Below are 20,170 nucleotides of genomic sequence, written 5' to 3' on the forward strand. Positions count from 1 at the left end.
TTCACCAAGATTCAGAAAGCTATATTAGATCAGATGGGCAGCAGACCACCAAACAGTGACCATGATTTTTAGTGCAAGTTTGGCTTCGGGAAGCGCTTTGGAGCTGCTTCTCTGTCCAACCAGTGAGCTGTTCATTGCTACTCAGTGGTTAGAGCAATCACTCTGAAAATCCACTTTTCATCACATGTCACAATCCGATTGAGAAATTGTTGGTTCACTGTTGTTGCATAGAATAAGAGAAGACAGCACTTCAAAACTCTGATTTTTTTTATTTTCAGTCAGCTCATGAGGCACCCATTTAGCTAGCTTTTCACCTTTCCAGTTTGCTTCAAATGCCAAATGTTGTAGAATGGTTGAAGTTGAGTTCTTCGACTACTTCTCATATAGTTCTAAGAGAATCAGCTTCAGTGATTACTTTCAGTTGGCCGTTGTCAACTTCCAGAGGCCAGTCACTGCGCTCCTCATCTTCAAGGCTTTCGTCTCCTTTACAAAACTTCTTGAACCACCACTGCACCGTGCGTTTGTTAACAGTTCCTGGGTCAAATGCATTGTTGATGTTGTAAGTTGTCTTCACTGCTTTACAACCCATTTTGGACTTGAACGAAAAAATTGGTTGAATTTGCTTTTTTGTCTAACATTTCTGTAGTCTAAAATAAATATAAAATAAACAGTAACTAGTAAGTCATTAGCCAAAAATAAAAAAACATAAAGTGAGAAATTCATATAAAAATGATGAATAAATAAATACGTTTATTTAAGAATGTATTGTAGTATCAACTGGCAGAGTTCAGCAGTGCAAAACCGCAGTTACTTTTGTACCAGCCTAGTATCACACAGTGCTATGATTACATTCAAATGTGACATTTTATGCTTAGATAAATCGTTACTGGGCTTCCCAGGGGGTGCTAGTGGTAAAGAACCTGCCTGCCAACACGGAAGACATACAAGAGGTGTGGGTTCCGTCCCTGAGTCCGGAAGATCCCTTGGAGTAGGAAATAGCAACCCCACTCTGGTATCTTTGCCTGGAAAATTCCCCGCCATGGGCAGAATAGCCTAGCGGGCTGCAGTCCGTGGGACTGCAAAGAGTCAGACACACTCATGCTTCCTTTGTGGCTCATACGGTGCAGAATCCACCTGCAAGGTGGAAGACCAGGTTCACTCCCTGGGTCGGATGATCCCCTGGAGAAGGAAATGGCACCCCACTCCAGTATTCTTGCCTGGAGAATCCCCATGGACAGAGGGGCCTGGCGGGCTACAGTCCATGGGGTTGCAGAGTCAGACACACGACTGAGCGACTGACACTTTCACACATGATCAAAATTTGTTTTCCAAAAGAAAAACAGGCACCTGTGTGATCTGACAGTCACAAATGTGGCTTCTCTGCCACCCTATCCCCCTCCAGGTCCTTGGTTTTTAATTTCTAATCCTTTACCTTTTAGTCTTTCACTTTAAGCTATAATGCAAGATTGGTATACTCTTCTGCTATAATTCATCTATCTCCAGACTTATTCAGATACTCATCTGTCATTTCTCACGTTCAAAAGGCAAATAGAAGGAAAACCACTTTTTTAATGATGTTTCTGACTTTCAGAGAAGTGTTTCACAATCATTCATTAAGAATGGAGGGAGATCTTGGGACTTCGTTCTTAGAGCTTTTTCCCCAAATACTTAACAGTAGCCTAACAGGTGAAACTTGAACTTAAGTGCAAAATCGTGAATCACAATTATGACCTGGCTTTAAAGGGCACTTTTCTCCTGCTGAAGAAAAACGCAACGGTCCCCTTTTTGCTCTTCCTGATACTTGGGGACCTTGAGCTGTGGGACTACACAAGAGAGGTTTCTAATATGCTCTGTCTGTGTCTCTTGTCATTGAGGTAATTGTCATGTGAAAACCCTGGACAACAGCCATGACAAACAGAAGTATTTTGACAACTCACAGTCACTGGATGCTGCCGAAGAAGAGCCCTCTGAGGCAGGGACAGAGGAAGACCCTGTGCTCTCTGTTGAGAATTCAGGGAGGGACTCAGATGTCCTTAGACTTGAAAGTAAGTTGCTTTGACCTGAGCTGTGTTCCTGGGGTAGAATCAGCTCTCAGGCTTGGAGCTTAACTTAGGCTTCTCTTTCCTCTCAAGCATTTGTTTATTTAACAGTCACTTACTATACTATAGAATCATGAGGGTGACCCCAGATTGGGAGGCAGAAGACAAGCTATGATGTGAAATTGCTCTTCACGCTTCTTCTCTCTCCACCTCAACGTCTTCGTTTACTAGAGCCAATTTGATTTATGTACCAGTCTTAATGTCATTAGTTTATTGAGTAAATCATCAAAAAAAGAAAGCACGTTGTATTTACACTAACCCAGTAAAATTTAAAGATTTGAAATAACGGGCGTACCTACTAGGCCCTCCTCTAAACTTCCATTTTATGATCACATTTTGAGCTGTGCTGTGCTGAAAAGTTCTTAAGATGTATCAGTCTGTTTATAATTACCAAAATCAGTGACTTCCTTTTAGTACTTATCCTACTGTAACCTCTTCACTGCCTTTGGAACTGTGCACAACTCCCCACTGGGAGCTCCTTCCTCTTCCTCTTGGCTTCTGGGGTATCGCTTGATCTTGGTTCTCTTCCTGTCCTCCGAATATCTTTTTTCAATTTCATTCACTTATTCTTTACTTTGTCCTTTATTTATTTATTTTTTTACCCAGGGTCTTAACCTTGGTCTCCTTTTCTTAGTTCCCTCTTTGTAATCTCTTGGCCTTTGAGATGCATTGGAGTACACCAGTGTCTCTAAATCCGCACTTTCAGCTAAGACACTCTGTGACCCCAGATCTCACTTCTGTCTTTTTAGCGTTCTATCTGGATGTGCCACAGGCACTTCACATGTAACATATCTAAAATTGAACTAGTCCTCATTTTGTCCTATTTCCTGAACTGCTTCTGATTGCTATATTCTGCTTCCTGAATGGCACAGCTCACCCAGTCACCACTATATCCAGTCAATCCCTAGGACCTGTTAAACTTCCCGTCTCTCTATCTGTTCCTTCTGTCACTATCTGCATTCCGACTCTCTCCATTTGGGTCTGGGCTGTTAAGAGTAGCATCATGATTGGCCCCCTATATCTAGTCCTTTACTTCATTCATGTATGGAGCGAGTGGGAGAGGTGGGTATGTGGGTATGTGAGAGGGAGAGGATACATATAATTGGTATACAATTTAAAAAGCAGAAGTAACCTGTTACCAACTTCTTGTGTGTCCATGGCGTGGTTTTTAAAATCAGACCTGATCTGGTAAGTTGCCTATGCTTAAAATTTTCTATGCTTCTCTATTATCTATAGTTCTGTTCAGTCACTCAGTCATGTCTGACTCTTTGCGACCCCATGGACTGTAGCCTGCCAGGCTCCTCTGTCCATGGAATGCAGGGGCTCTGTAGTGGGTAGCCGTTCCCTTCTCGGATCGAACCCACGTCTCCCACATTGCAGGCAGATTCTTTACCATCTGGGCCGCCAGGGGAGCCCACCTGTTACCTGTAGGAAGAATCCAAATGTCTTCATGTGGGATGTGAGGCAGTTTGGCCCTGGATTCTGTCTCCAGCTGTACTGTCCACTGGCGCTGTATGCAGCGGGGAATGCAGACCTTTCCCTGTCTCCCTCACACGCCGTGCTGCTCTGAGCCCCCGTTCCTTTGCAGAGGCTGGGAAGAGCCCCGTACACACTGCTTTTTAGACAACCCCTGTGCATCTCCAAGTTCAGCTCAAATGTTGTCTTCTCTGTGAAGCATTCACAAAGGTCGCCAAGAGTTCAGTTGCTTCATTTGCTGTCTTGTTCCTCCTTTTTGTCAAGGCACATTTTATATCGTATTAAATGCTTGTGTAACTGACGTTCCATCAGACAATGAGCTTCTTATATATTGTGTCCTATGTAACTTTATATTCCTGTGTGCAGTAAATGTTTTTTAGAGAAGTGAAATGTGGCCTTTGCCTTCGTGCATAGATTGGATGAACATATCTAGCAATTACAAAATCTTACGTTTCCTTCTAAGTGGTATATTATATATAAAAAAATGATGTCTAAGAGAAGACACCTCAAAGGGGGATGTTGTGACTTTCACTTCTGTAGGTTTAGAAAATTAGTTTCATCTCTTCTACCAGGAATCGTGAGGCTTTAAGGAAATTAATTTCCCATTTACCTACTCAGAAGAGACTGACTTAAACCAGATGGCCACTTTGTTCATTCACAGTGGGGCTGCTCCTCTCTGGTGCCCAGGGGCCTCGTGTCTCTCTGGTATCAGGTACCCACACAACCACATGAACATCATGAGATTGTTTGATAAACTCAGAATCAACAAAAAATGAAACTGAGTAGTGATAAAGGGGTATTTTTTCCAGCTTACAGAAACTGACCCCATTCCAGTATGACTCCTTAATGACTGGAATACTCATGACTACCAAATTAGAATCTTTTACTAGGACAATTCAGAATAAAACCCAACCAGAATCTTAACTGTGTGTCACTTCATTTTCTGAATACATCATTGCTTGAGGCAGATAACCTAGTATTTAAGTTTCTTTAGATCCATGTTTCCCCCATAGTTCCATTCCCTCCGCCGCCCTGCGGACCCTGTGTGGTTGCCCTGACTCGAGCTAGGTGTTTGCCAGGTCCCTTTAGCACTCTGCACACTGTCTCTTAGGGTGCGTTGCTAATGTAATTACAGTATGTTGATGATTCTTACTAGTTTTACTCTTAGTACTCACGTTTTTTGTTTTTTTTAAAAAAACCATGTCTGAATTCTGGGAGTACATTCTTCTTTTCTCCAGATACTGACAAGTCCACAGGGACCACGGTCATGGTATAAGTTACCATGTTTATACCAGCAAGCTTCCTATAGTGTGATTAGGAGAGAGACTCTATATTTTAATTTAAGTAGTGTGGTATATATAATAAAAGTCAAGCATAGACTTTTAAAAGTTTTTTTAAAACTCTGTTTTTGGAGGAAAATAAATACAAATAGTTAAGCCGTTTCCAGTAACCATAAATTATTATGATAGTTACTACCTTTTTGTGGTACTTTATAATTTACGGAGTGTTATATGTTATGTATTAATTTTGTGGAATATTTATTATTAGCCCATCTTGTGGGTGAGAAAATTGAGACTCAGAAGCTAGGTGCCTGGCCTCACATCTTCAGTAGGGGGTATAGAACTAAAGCTTATCCTTGGGCCTTCTGCTTTCACACCTGTGTCATTGCCTGTGGTTCTCAGACACAGGGGTTTGATAGATTATAATAGATAGATAATAAAAAAACTTTATTTTTTAATTTGTAAGGTCATTTTTGAGGCAAACTAGCATTTGCTGTTACCATTATTTTATATATATATATAAAAACATTTTAATGTCAAAAAAGTACAAAGACAATGTTAGAATAAAGTCTTCCTCAAAAATGGACAGTTGGCAACTTGACACCAACAAATGTGTATCTGGACCTAAGTGTGTATATGTATGTGCTATAACTTTAGTGTATGCTCTTTTTTTGTTTTTATTGATTGATTGATTCTTTTTTATCTAACCATGCCGCAGAGCATGTGGGGTCTTGGTTTTCCGACCAGGCCTCGAACCTGCACCCCCTGCCGTGGAGGTGTAAAGTCCTAACCACTGGACCGCCAGGGAAGTCCCGTACATGTTCTTTTTTGTTTCTCATTTTGCTAAGGATTGGTGAAAACTGTGTCACTGATTAACCTTTGAAAAACCATTGCTTTAATAGCTCATTATCTAGTCCCAAACCCCTCCCCTGGAAACCTTAATCTGTAGGTTTTATAGTCAGAGATTTTATTATGTCTGCCACCTACTAACTGGTAAATCTTGGGCAAATTACTTAATCTTGCTGAGCCTTCCTTATCTTTAAAAATAAACCAGAAGGGAGGGGGAAAAGAAAAAAGGCAAGCTTCAGAGTGCTCATGAATATTTAAATGAAATAACTTTGGGGGAGACATTTGTACCAGGTACTCGTACACACATGGAACTCAGTAAATGTTCATTTCTGGAAACACAGGCATTCCTGTGTTTCTACTGCTTCCTGACTTAGAGGCTGGCTGTGAGCCAAAGTCCTCACAAGTACGTACGGTATCTGCTCAATGTTAACATCAGGCAAGGGGGCCCTGACATATTTGCACAAGAGTTATTAACAGGAACAGTTCCCTACTTGATTTTCTAGATTGTCTTCTCCAAAGTCTCTGTCTTCTCTTTACTCTCCTAACCCAGCTAAAAGGAGGAAGAGGACCACTTGTGCAAATGAAGACTCATTATTGCTGTCTTCTCAGAAGTGAATCATTCCCTCCCTGTCTTAGTCTTAGTGATTTAATCTAAGCCTTTTGTGCTTTCTGATTGCTAGTTTGAAATTTTATGCTGTTGTTTATGCATTAAGTCTTAAGTCCACAGCTTTATCCTCTGACTTCAAAAAAGAGATCACTGCCTTTTTAAAATTGAAGTATAGTTGCTTGCAATATCATGTTACAGATGTATGATATACTGATTCACAATTTTTAAAGGATTTCCTCCATTTGTAGTTGTTATAAAATACCGGTTACATTCTCCATATTGTACAGTGTATCTTTGTAGCTTATTTTATACTTGTGGCTCAGTAGTCCAGCATAGGTGACGTGGGTTCAATTCCTGGCTCGGGAAGATCCCCTGGAGAAGGAAGTGGCAACCAACTCCAGTATTCTTGCCTGAAGAATCCCATGGACAGAGGAGCCTGGCAGACTACAGTCCATGGGGTCACAAAAAAATCAACACAACTTAGTGACTAAACAGCATAACAACTAATAGTTTGTACCTTTTAATCCCCTGCTCCTATATTGCCCCTTCCTTCTTTTTTTTTTTTTTGTTATATTCACTAGTTACATATTTTAAATTCCACATGTAAGTGATACCATACAGTATTTGCCTTTTCTGTCTGACATATCTCACTAAGCATAATGCCCTCCAAGTGTATCCATGTTGTGCAGAGAAGACACTGAAACGCAAGACAGAATTGCCCGAGGTCCTGTGGTGGTGGAGTCCTAATTTGAAACCAACTTTGTCTAATTCCAGAGTGTACTGTCTATTTTGTGAGACAAAGAAACATATTCTGAAAGGTAGAATGTGCCTGCTTGCCTTGAGAAGCCACAGTCTTACAGTAAAAGCTATGGATATTAATCACGTAAGACCTTCTGGACACATTTTGATCCAAACTTTGAAGGAAGGACTTTGTCTTGCTGGTCCCTATGCCCTCGGCTTTGCAAATAGCCTTACCTTTACATACTCACAGACTCTTAAGACTTCACACAGTGTACAGAAAGCTCCCTGTTCCACATCGGACTTTACAATCGTGACGTCATCTTTGGATATTCTGTTTCCTATTATATTCACATAACTACCAGATTCCTTTAATTTTTCTTCACTGAAATTTCCCCATACCTCTTTCCCTTCCCTTTTAAAGACTTCCCCTTTATCCTCAGCCTAAGTCAGTTTCTCTCTATGTGCCACTTTTAGAGATTGTTGAAACCCCTTTCTGTTTGTCCTCTGTCTCCACGCCCTAATTCCTAACACACCAGCTGATTTACTAATCTAACCTCTGTAACTGTCGTGGCTGTCACTTTGTCATTCTTTGCTTAACAAACTAGAGGCTCCCTTTACAATGAGTCTCCTTCCAGACTTTCCCAGGCACTCAGTGTCACCCACCTCCCCGAGTATCTTATTTGCTGATGTACTCTATATAAATTTTTTTTCTAGTTAATTTGAAACGAGTAGTGCCTTCAGAACATACACGTTCGTTACGCCTGTTTCTGTATGTGTGTAAATGGGTATATCCATACCTGCTTTTTTAGTTTCATCACTCTGGGAGTGCCCTCCCTGGACTTCTATTCTATCTAAATCCTGCCTAAGGTAGTCTGCTTTCCTGTAAAAAAGCGTTTCGTGACTACCTTCAGTTATGTTTTTCCTTTAGGAAAAAATATTTAAATGTAATTGTTCTCTCATTGTTTAGTGTATAGTTTTATGTCTCCAAATTGATTATATTTAATTCCTTAGGATCAGGTTCTTTTTGCTCCCAAATATATAGCACAGAGACAGGCACGTAGTAGGGCCTAAATAGATAAAGGTTGGTCTGTGTTTTTCTAAGGCATAGCACCTTTAATATCTCCCCATTTCTCACCTTTATTTAGTGTTGTTCTTTAGGAACTGCCCTCACCTCAACCCCAGCAGCCTTTGAAACGGCCGGGTGGCTGCCAGCAGCAGTGGCCCTCAGCTAGTGTTCAGTTGAATACTGGTTTCCATCAGTGAAAGGCCTTTTCCCTAGGAACTTTTTAATGATATATATTACCATATGGTAAGGGCATAGGGAAGTACTAATCTTTGGGACCTGGGCTTGCAGAACTTTTTGCAACTAAACAACATGAATGCTTTCTAAATAGTAGTAGTTTTTAAATGGAAATAAGGCTTCCATATACAGCATCCATTTGCAGCTCTAACTATGCACTGCGGACTTACTTATGTGCTGTCTTCCTTTGACCAAAAGCCACTTTTCTTTAAACCTGTATTCTTGGTCATGGGCAAATGTATCAAAAGTTCTTTTCTGTCCCAGGACCAGATGCAGGGAGTCCCATGGTAGCCAGAGAAGGAAGGAGAGGAAGCTAAAATAACATGAGGAGGACTTGGAGACAACGCTGTTGCTACAAGTCAGCTGCTGGGCAATTCTAATTAAGTTCCTGTTGGAATCCCTATAGCAGTCCTTTTCTGCTGCTTTCCTGGCTTAGGTACTGAGAAGTTTGTGAATCATATAGCGTATCAGACGGCTATGCTAAACACGTGGTGCCTGCCTTTCCATTGCTTGCCTATCATCTCGGTGGGCAGTACTTGAACACATGACAAATTTCCAGCAGGACAAGGCAAAAGCAGGAACAACAGATCCTCAAGGAACCCACAAAACAAAGTATTCCTGAGTTCCCATTAATTGTTTCTGTAGCTATCTGCACCTGCTCCATGCCAGGAGCAGTGGTGGACGTTTGGAATATAGTAGCAAACAAGGTAGAAACTAAAAATTAGAACTCTTTGTCAACCCCACATTTATACTACTGACTGCATAATTTTGGCAAGTAACCATTTTTATCTAAATATCCTAACGGAAAAGACTTTGCCAACCCCTGTTTGACTTTATGCTTGTTGCAGAATGTTAATGATAATATTAAACAACAGAAACCATCATATTGGTTCAGAAAACTTAAAAGAAAGTTACTTGAAAGGGCAGCAATAGATTTTGTAGTCACTTGTTAACAAAGGGAAGAGCCGTATAGCTTTTCAAAGAAGGAAATGACAGAGATTTCTAGTGGTGCTCCTCAGCTTGGCAACAGCCCCGCCCACCGTCCACTTTCTGTTCCGGAAGGTGGGATGGGAGACAGATGCCACTGGAGAGCCGAGAGCGACACTGCAGACCTTCTGTGGGAGGGGCTCAAAGCTTTAGGTTGTTTCTAGTCACGGGAATCAGCCTGCTTTCTCAGCCTTCTCAGAGGCCGAAACTGCATTTCTGAGGCGGGCTACTCACTGTGGTTATAGGTCTGCTGAAACCGTTGAGACTCCTGACCTTGGCCTTATGGATGCCATGTTCTAAATTACTGACAAGCCGGATGACCAGTTGCAGATTTTTGCGGTACTGGCATAGCATAGACTGCTGTGAGCCATCAACCCCTAGCTCTCAGGTTGTCCACTGGGCGCACATCATAGTAGGAAGCATTCCATTTTGTTATTTGTTTTTGTACCCTGTATACTTCTTAGAAGGAGCAGAAAGAACTGTCACAGAACACAGTGTAAGACTCAGCCATTTATTCAAAATGGCAAAAGTTAAGTAGTAAAGAATTTGTTTTTTAAAAAAAGGAAAGCAAAAAAAAATTTAAAAAGGAAAGCATTCTGTAAAGAAACTCAGACTAATTTCGCCCTAAGCTTTCTTTCTAGTTAGGCATAGAGGAGAGCTTGTAAGGTTGTGTAACCCTACAGTGTATAATAATGGAAACACACTGCTCAGGAGAGAGAATTTTTACTAGGCCATTGCACTGAGAAACATCCATGGGAGTCTTCACATAAGAAATGTTAGCAATATAATAAATATCTTGATAACCATTTTAGGAAAAAATTACACTAGCAAATTGTTATATCTTATTAGCCATTAGTGAAAATGAAAGCCTTCATGTGGAATTAGGATAATTTTCCACTAAACAAATCATTGTTCAGTTAAGGTAATTAGGTTGTATGGTCTTAAGAACTATATTTCAATTTGAATAAAGCTTGAAGAATCCTATATATTAAATAATATATCATAATAAACTTCATCTTTGCCATCTATATCTTATATCTAGAGCAAGCTGGTCCTTCCCCGCCCCCCCACCCCCGCCAAAAATACACATAAAATAGCCATCTTCATGCTCACTAGTGACAGTATATGACTGCCTACCATCTAGCTTCTGCCGTTCTTCTCAATCCAGTTTTTTATAAAAGCTGGATGACAAAAATGATTATATTATGAATTCTGAAGATGTTGAATGGCATTTTTATGAAAATGGACTACAGAAGTGCCTCTAAGCAGAGCCAAAACTTTTCTCAGAAAGCAAGGTTGGAGTCACTCAAGTACTTGAATGTCTGCGTAACTTTTAATAACGTGCTGGCACTTGAATTTCAGGTACAGTGGTTGAGGAAAGCAATGGTTCTGATGAGATGGAGAATTCAGATGAAACAAAAATGTCAGAAGAGATATTGGCCTTGGTGGATGAATTTCAACAGGCATGGCCCCTGGAAGGCTTTGGAGGAGCCCTGGAGATGAAGGGACGGCGTCTGGACTTGCAGGGCATACGAGTGCTGAAGAAAGGCCCCCAGGATGGAGTGGCCAGAAGTTCTTGCTATGGAGACTGCAGAAGTGAAGATGATGAAGCAACAGAATGGGTAAGAGTTTGCCAACTCAGTTCTTACCCATTTGTGGCCCAGGTGCTTGAGAGTGGGTAGGGGGCGGTGCTCCTCCTTTGCCGAGTGTAATCTGCTGGGTGTGTGGCGCTCGACTCCGTGCCCTAGTCAGCCTTCACATGGGAACTGTACTGCTGGAAGCTTTTCACGTGCCTTAGGTGTTGCTGGCTTTTAGAGGAAAGGGTGTGAAGCCAGGCTCAAAGCCTGCAGGGTTGGAGCAGCCCAGTTCAAACATCTTAAGTTTTAGTTTCCTCTGTATCCTTTAAGGCTAGGTTATTTTATTTCACTAAACATTTTTCATCTGGACCTTTAAGAATTAAACTGAAGAGAAGAACTTAACTCTTACACGGGACTGGTTGTTATTTTTGTTTTTTAATTGGAGGATAATTGCTTTACAGTGTTGCATTGGGACTGGTTATTCTTAAAGCCACCAATACACACAGCCACAGGCAGACATGAAAATTGATCTCATTTGTCCCTAACATGTTTTCATTTCCCAGATCACATTCCAGGTCAAACGTGTAAAGAAACCCAAAGGAGATCATAAGAAAACTTCTGGGAAAAAGGTAGAATCAAGTCAGGCAGAAAATGTACATCGTAACCAAGGAAACCTGGAGATCACTGGCCCAAAGGTGGCATCTCCTGGGCCACAAGGTAGATTGGAATGTTTAATATGCCAGTTTCTTCTTTCAGATTTCACTGTTTCAGTTCTCACAAAGGGTGTGTTCATGACTACAAGTAGATCACATGAAAAGGTAATTGAGCCAAGTGAACAGGAAGCCAGTCATTGGTATAAAAAGTTTGTAAATTTAAACATTAATTTGGCTTACGTTCTTACCATCTTGAACTTAAATACTCTATTAATTCTTAACTTGACAGCTTAGTTTAATATATAAACAAAACTTGGGGTTTGAGATAGACTCCCTGGGTTCAGACACCAGTTTTGCTATTTAGTTCCTTTGCCTCATTTTTCTTATCTATAAAATGGGGATAATTGCATCTGTCTTATAGAGTGGTTGTGTGTATTCTGTAAGGTTATACATATAAAGTGCTTTAAATGAACTGAACACATAGGGCTCGATATATACTAACTATCTAGTAATTTTTTATGTGTTAGATAGCCCTTTAAGTATTAGATAATGCTTTGGAACTACTCCCCAGGGAAAAAAATGCATTTACATCAAAATTTGGCATGTACTTTTAGGGTTCATAGTTATCCCAAAGTGTGTCTTTGGACTCCAGGTTCAGGGCCATTGCCATGAGTCCAGTTGACTTTCTTTTCCAGCAGTGAAACAGTGGTGATAGAATTTCTTTTTAAAAAAAAAGAAAAAAATTCTCTTTAATTTTTTTTTATCCTTTTTTTAAAAGGATATTTTCACAGTGTTACATTTGACAATTCAAGATAACTTCATGAAAATGTGTCTAATTTAAATTGTATTTACTAAAGCTGAAAGCAGAGAACACATAATAAAATATAAGGAATGAGGTAATCTTAGCTAAATCTCAGAATGATCTGAGACTTGACAAAAAATACTAAAGAGGAAAATTTAAATGGATAGTTATATACTTTAAGGTGAAAGCACAGAGAAAAAGAAAAAAGTAATTCTGGCATCAGAAGACACTACAAAATAGACAAAGAGTTGAAACAGTATTTTTTTTGCAGAATATTTATATATTTTTACAGAATACTTGATAAGCAAAGGATATCAGTGTCATTTAAAGAGAGCCTCCAAATCGATAGAAAAAATACAGCATTTCAGTAAAATATGTGCACAAAACATAGGCATTTCACCACATACACATAACACACACACACACACACACACACACACACACGGCCGCTCAGCATGGTAAAATGTTTAGCCTCTCGAGCAACGAAATGCAGACATAAAATGTAACATGCCATTTCTCCTTGTCAGATTGTCTTTGTGTAATACACAGTGAGATTTAATAAAATGAATTTTGGGATAGTTTGACTAGATATATCAGAAAAATTTTAAATATACCAACAGCTCTACTTCTAGTAATTTACCCTAAATAATCTTATAAGTGCAACAGATAGACGTATAAAGATACTGATCATCATGCTGCTTATAATAAAAATTTAAAAAGTACCTAAATGATGACAGTTGCCTAAATAAACTACAGCATATTCTTGCCCTGTACTGTGCAACTAAGATGTCTGTAATTTAGTAAGTGAACAAAAGCACTTTATAAAGTAGCATATATAGAAGATACCTCAGTTTTACACTAAAACGTCATAAATGATCATCCCTGGGTGCTAATGGGGCTACAGGTGATTTTCATTTTTTATGTTTTTTTCCATTTTTTAAATTTCTTAAAATAAGCCAATATTACTTTTACAAACAAAAACTAAAAATTTCTTATAAAAGTGACAATTAAAACTCAGTATGGTTGAGAGGATAGGAGAGCACTTAGGCAATTTTAAGTGGATTCAAATAGGTGGGGTGGGTAGGGCACTGAATATACTCGCAAATAAGATCATAAAACTACTCACTTTCACTCATGTCCAAAGTTCTATAGCGTGGAAGAGGTAAGAGAAGACTGGAGAGGTTCAGTATCCCAGTTTTCAACCAAGTATAGATTCTATCCACTGCCAAGTGATAAGATTTGTGATAAATCCTGACATAGTTGTAAAGCAAATTATTAAACCAGTCCTTGGTGAGCCCATGGGGGAAGAGTCTCAGAGATCATTAAGGGTCATTGTAGATTTTCTAAGAATTAATAAAACTAATAATGTATAATTTACTTCATTTCCCACTTTGGTGAGGTCTACTAGACTAGAAGACCAGGGAAGTGCCATATATATAACATAACTGGATTTAAGCAAAGCACTTAACAGAGTGTCTTATGACATCCTTGTGAACAGTGTGGCGAGAGATGGGCTCAAAGGCTCCCCAGTGCCTGCAGCATAAAGACCACACCTTCCAGGCTGGCACGCAGGGCATTTACAGCCCAGCCTCTGTGTCCCCTGCAGCACCACCCCTGAACCAGTCATGCTCGTTCTACCTCCTCGTCTTTGCACCTGCTCTTCCCCCCACCTAGGATGCACTCCGCCGCCGCAGCGGCGCTGACACGTCACTCAGCCTCCAGCTCCAGTGCCATCACTTCCTCGGTACCTTCCGGCAGCATCCGTCTCTCTCTCCTCTGTCCAGCTGTCCTCTGCCTTCACTGTGGCTCTCATCCTGTTGTGTTCTAATAATTCATGTCTACCTTCCTCACTAGACTGTGAGCTCAAGGGCAGGCCCTTTTATTATTCCTCTCTGAATCCCTAGTGTCTTAATACAGTTCCCAGTCCCCTATAATAGCTGCTCAATAAATATGGCCTCACTAACTCAATGGACATGAGTTTGATCAAACTCTGGGAGATGGTGAAGGACAGGGAAACCTGGCATGCTGCAGTCCATGGGGCTGCAAAGAGCCAAACATGACTGAACGACAATAAAATACTTTCCAAGCGAATTTCTTACACAGAAAGAAAAAGTAAGTTTTATTGTGAAATTTATGGTTTAATTTTGTTATTTATTTAAACAGGGTTCATTTGAAACTCTTCCAAACTTTTTTTTCTCTTTTATTAAAATCTAAGTCTAAAGCCCTGCCTCTATCTTAAAAGTTTTCTATTATTGGTAAATTCCTACAGTATAGAAAGAGTTAATACATTACCAAAATCTCCTTCCTGTCCATTCCATTGGAATTTCTTCAGAAGAATCCTTCCCAGATAAGACTGAGTTCTGCTCTTTTCTTAGGGGCTTTATCCAAGTAAAGAGCCTACACCCAAAAGGTGGTACCTTTGAAGGGTATCAGTAAGCAGAGCCTTCAAAGCCCAGGAAAGCTTTAAACAGCATGACTGGCCGCGCGCACGTTGTAGTGAAACAGACCTGGATCTGAGTCACAGTGCTGCCCTAGTAGCCAGGTGACCCTGGGCAGGTCACTTTTCTCTGAGCCTCCATGTTCTCATTGGAGAAACAAGGATTAAGACCTGCCTCCCGAGGTTACAGATGAAAAGCATTTAGCACAGGACCTGAACGTACAACACAGTAAGCGCACTGGAAATAAATGATAACCTTTCGTTGTCATCATCATTCTGTATCCTACTGCTTTTCTTTACAACAGGGGCTCTCTCCCAGGAGTGACTTTGTCCTCCCAGGGAACACTCACCGATATCTGGGGACGCTTTTGGTTGTCCTGTCTCAGGGAAGGTCCTGCTGACATCTATGGTGTAGAGGCTGGGGATGCTGTGAGACATCCTCCAGGGCACAGGACAACGCTCACAGTGTTGGTGGTGCCCGGTTAAGAAACCTGCTTTAGAGACCTATGCTTCTCCTGACTTAGAGTTGTCTTTATAGAATCAAAATGTAGAAAGGTGAAAATTAAGTTTGGTAAAATGTTAACACTGAAGAGTTTTCTAACCCTCATCTCAGTCTTAAATCCAGTGAAGGACTCGTTCATTTTTACTTCATCATCTTTGAAAACAAGGCTTTCCTCAACGATGATAGTTATTCTTGTTGCTGTGAATGACAAGACTTTTGTTAGTTCTCTAAGTGGTAGAAATTCTAGACTAGAAGGATGACTGGCACCTCCAATACACCATTCTGAGTGAAGTAATCACCAGGGCATAAGACACTATATGTGTCTTTGGGTCTTTGCCATTGTGCTAACAGATGATGTACTTTCCTTCCAGGAAAAAAGCGTGACTACCAGAGTCTGGGGTGGCCCAGCCCGGACGAGTGCCTCAAGCTCCGCTGGGTGGAGCTGACAGCCATCGTGAGTACCTGGCTTGCAGTTTCTTCAAAAAACATTGAGTGAGTATCTTAAAGCTCTCCTTCTTTCATGGCATTTGTGTACCAGTGATCACACTGGGCCCCAGCTGACTTTAGGGATGCCCTTTGTCAGCAGCTACCGAAGAGTCATCCTTCCTGGGGTTGGTGGTTCAGAGGATACCATGGATGGACTCAGCTCACGGTCCTGATACAGTTGTGTACCCTCTTCTCTCTGCCTTCTCCCATACTTTGTAAGCTATCTATCTAGTCACAGATGACTTGGTTTAAATTAAAGACTGGATCTCTCTCCATTAAAGCACAAAACCTCACTGACATCGTGTGCTTGAAAAGGGAGCCAGAGCAAATCCAGATCTGTGAGCACCTACCAAGACACAAGCAGGCAAGGTTGCCTCTATGGTAACTGCTTTTTCCTCCCTGGTTGCTCTTTCTCTTTTGTTGCCCCCTCCCTCCTTTGTTTTTTTTTTTTTACCTTGTAAGCATTGCAGTTCCTCAAGATTTACCACTAAACCTTATTTTAAAAATCACTCCTAGGTAGAGTGCTCTATCCCCAAAACTTCTGTCACTGATATGTTGACAACTCCCTGATCTGAATCTCCAGACCAGACCTTTCTTCAAATCCCTCAAGTTGTCTCTCCAGCTGGCCTCTCTGCCTAGATCTCTCTCCAGCACCTCAAGCTCAGAAAAACTAAACTCATCATTTTCTTGTCCATTCTCCATGCCCCCTAAAATCTTTGTTCTGTTTGTTTTCTATTTCTTGTTCTTAGTAAATAGCTCCCGGAAGTGCGTAGGCCAGAAATCTAGGAGTTACCCTTACCCTCCAGTCCAGTCCGTTAGCGGTTCTTGTCACTTTTACCCTTTGAGTATTTTTCAAAACTACTTGCTTTTCTTCATCCCTGTTGCTGCTTTATTCATTCTTGCATCTCCTCAATCCATTCTCTCCATAGTATTCAGAATTGTTCCTCAGATGGAAGTCAAATAATTCTTAAAATGCTCTAACAACATGTAAATATTGCTGTTCACAGTGGCCCACAGAGCCCTTCATGATCTGCTCCCCACGTGTCCTTCCATCTTCAGCTCTGCGCTCCCTCCTGCCAGGCCTTCACACGTGGTGCTGCCTTTGCCTGTGGTGGTGTTCTCAGCATCTTTGTTCTCAGCATCTTCTCCCGACCTGCTTAATTCCTATTCCTCCTTCTGGTCTTAACACCTTTCCTCCTCAGGAAATCCTTCATTAGCTGCCTCCTTCCTCTCTCGGCACAGAGGAAATGTACACCCCCTCTAGGAAACTGACACTGTACTATGTTTTTATCTTTTATAACTCATCACATCTGTAGTAACTGACTAACACAAGACAGTGAGCATCATAACAGTGGGAACTGGGTATGTTTTGTTAATTATTATAACTCTGATATCTGACATGTGATAGGCTCTGAATAAATAATGAGTGTTTGCATATTAATATATGGTCAACTCCTAAGTAGCTAGAAGCAAAATTTGCCAGTGTCAAATTGCCACATCAGTATATATGATAGTGTAAAACATTTGGCCAGTATATAGCAGGAAAATGACCACTTTGGAACCGTGAAGGGAAGTGCTTCACGGATATGTGTAACGTTTACGGTCTAAACTTTAGGGAGCTTTTCCTGTGGGGACAAGTATGCCTCTGTGCACAGAGGGAAAATGAAAGACAGGAACCACTTCTGGTTGTTTATCACTGTCTGTACCCTGGAAAAGAAACCCTAGAAGAAAACCTACCTGGTTTAAAACCTCCCCAGTGAGAAAAAGTGGCCAACAGCAGTGAGGAAATCAGACGCCTGTTGCGTAGAGAGAAGGCAGCTTGAGAAAAGACTGAGTTCAGGACTCAGATCCCACACTGCTGCTCTGACCTAGGGGACAACCTCTACTCACACATTCAACTAACCGTCATTACCAGGCTCTGGAGTCCTTGTACCTATCAAGTGAGAGACCAGACTAAATATCTCCTGAAATCTCTTGCATTTTGAGATTCTGTGGTTCCAGACAGTTCTGTTTATATATGGCAGTTATGGTCAGCAAATGATTACGACTTTGTCCCCACCCACTTAACTTTTGTATGGCTAAGGTGGTCCTTTCTAATTTGCAGCATCACAGAACACATAGACTTTGCCACTCCAATTCAGCAGCCAGCGATGGAACCTGTTTGCAATGGCAATCTCCCCACGAGCATGCACACCCTGGACCACTTGCAGGGGGTTTCCAACCGAGCCAGCCTCCACTACACGGGGGAGAGCCAGCTAACAGAGGTGAGCGTCAGCTGTATTCAGCGGGTCTGTAGTTTTTGCCGTACAGTTATGATGCAGCTGATAGCGAAAGCGCAAGTGACCAGGCCAGGGTTTTTTTGCCTTTTTCAGATGACTGTTGTCTAGATGGCTTTAGGAAAAGCCTGATTTCTTTCAGGCCCTGTGACTGAACGTATGCTTTTTTAATGACCAGGAAATTATAATTCTGATTCATTCTTCCAGATGGGTAGCATTCTGCTTGTCACTGGACAGAGGCTCTTTGTGAGAAATATTTGGGACAGTTAATTCTCCTGCTGACATTCTTAAGGGAGGGGAGGAGGGCAGGCCCAGCATATATCTAGCAAAGAGTGTACCCAGAAGAATAATGAGAAAACATGCCCCACATATCCAACAGTAGAGGATGTGTTAAATAAGTTTTGGTGTAGATATAAGCTAGTATACAATAAGAGCCATTAAGAAAGATGCATGAGAAATATATTTATTGACATGAAGAAATTTTTTGACTGTATTGTGCGAAAATGTAGGTGATAGTTTACAGTGTGATCCCATAGTATACAGTCAGTGAGAATAACGATATATGTGTACATAGAAAAGTATCTGAAAGATACATAAGAGATACCAACAGTGGTTGTGTCTGGGTGACACGATTACAAGCGCTTTTGTTTTCTTCATGTACTCTACTTTTTGTAATGCTGTAATGAATGTGTTTTCTTGCCTATAACCTTTGTTAAGTGAGAGAGGGCTGAGGGGATGTGATAGCCTTCAGTGTGTGTTCCACAAAATGCCTTACCAAGGCCCAGAGCGGGCGCCCCCAGAGATCAGTCTGCACCCACGGCGCAGGGCCCAGCCCCATGTCAGCAGCGTCGGCAGACCTCCCTCATTTTCATTCCTCTAATCTGTCATCTCCCTCCCTATACCAGGTATTGCAAAATCTTGGCAAAGACCAATATCCACAACAGTCACTTGAACAAATTGGCACCCGAATTGCCAAAGTTTTGGAAAAGGTAAGTCGCTCTGTAGGAAAGCTATAAACTGTTACCCACTTTGTAATTTTTCCCAATTATTTGCCATTAAGTGGCCCTAACCTCTTCAGTTAGTTATTTAGCACTTGGTAACTAAAAGGATAACATGAAACAACCCCACACAGAATATTTTAATCATTTTTCTGTGACTTTTTCCATTACGTGGTTACTATCCTTTTTTGCTGCTTTGTTTACTTTCTGTGCTTAAATTTATGTGGTCAGTTTTCTCATTTTTAGGCTACCATGAATAGATTCAGGTGATGCTACTAAGAACTTCGGAATCCAGGTATAAGAAATAAGTCAAAGGTTCATCTTCTGGTGATAAAGAATATTTGGTAGTTTGGATCATGGGTGGGAACCATATCTTGAAATATCTTTTTTCTGAAGTCATGAAACAGAATATTTGCAAAACTTTGTTTTCTTACTTTATGGTTAAGAATCTATCCACTTATCATTATATGATATTGAAGAGGTGATATAACAGTGATTAAAAGAGTCTACTCAGCCTCCAGTGTGACCGTGGCAGTATGGTAGGGAAGGGCAGTCACGTCCGTTTAAAGGAGAGGACGTGCAGACAGCCATCACTGCTCCGTGGCGGTTCTGAAATTCACATGGCCAGTTGTCACCAGTTCCCCCAATTCCAGGGTAGGAAATACTCCTTGAGTAGGGCCTGTTTTGGTCCCGTGGGGGTGGTTTCCTGTTCCTTCTCTCAGCTCTTCTCTCTAGGCTGCCGTTCCTTCTCCTTAGAGGTGTCCTGTATCTGCAGCTGAAGAGCTTCCTCAGCCTGCTGCCTGTGTATCCTTGGCACAACTTTGTAAAACTCTGTGGACTTTCAGATTACAAGCCACTGGAAGAGGCAAAAGCCACGCCCACAGATCTCTTCAAGAAGGCCCCTGTCTGCTTCAAACATGAGTCCAGGACAATACCTTTAAGATTCTTAGATGCCTTTTGTCTGACCGTCCGAGAGACTTAAATCAAGATGCAGATCTTTCTGAGGTGGTAGTAACAGAGGGTCTTAGTGCTGTGTTTTTGATGTGATCTTGATCCTGAGGCCATAGTTTTACTGGTAGCATCTGGATTTGATTTCTTTT

General features: G+C 41.1%; 1 protein-coding gene across 2 annotated transcripts in view; it reads left to right on the top strand.

Moving 5' to 3' along the window:
• The window catches only part of TTC17 (tetratricopeptide repeat domain 17), a 112,161-nt gene that overhangs the window by 68,112 nt on the left and 23,879 nt on the right, over positions 1–20,170 (top strand). Inside the window, exons 17-22 of one of the 2 annotated variants that reach the window (XM_043909708.1) lie at positions 1,875–2,045; positions 10,702–10,961; positions 11,480–11,633; positions 15,682–15,802; positions 17,901–18,060; positions 18,978–19,061. In XM_043909708.1, the coding sequence (XP_043765643.1) occupies positions 1,875–2,045; positions 10,702–10,961; positions 11,480–11,633; positions 15,682–15,802; positions 17,901–18,060; positions 18,978–19,061 (950 nt within the window). The remainder of the gene's footprint in view (positions 1–1,874; positions 2,046–10,701; positions 10,962–11,479; positions 11,634–15,681; positions 15,803–17,900; positions 18,061–18,977; positions 19,062–20,170) is intronic. The other variant, XM_043909718.1, reaches the window with a different exon arrangement.

This window comes from Cervus elaphus, chromosome 1, assembly GCF_910594005.1.
Source record: "Cervus elaphus chromosome 1, mCerEla1.1, whole genome shotgun sequence".
In the NCBI taxonomy this organism is placed as follows: Eukaryota; Metazoa; Chordata; class Mammalia; order Artiodactyla; family Cervidae; genus Cervus; species Cervus elaphus.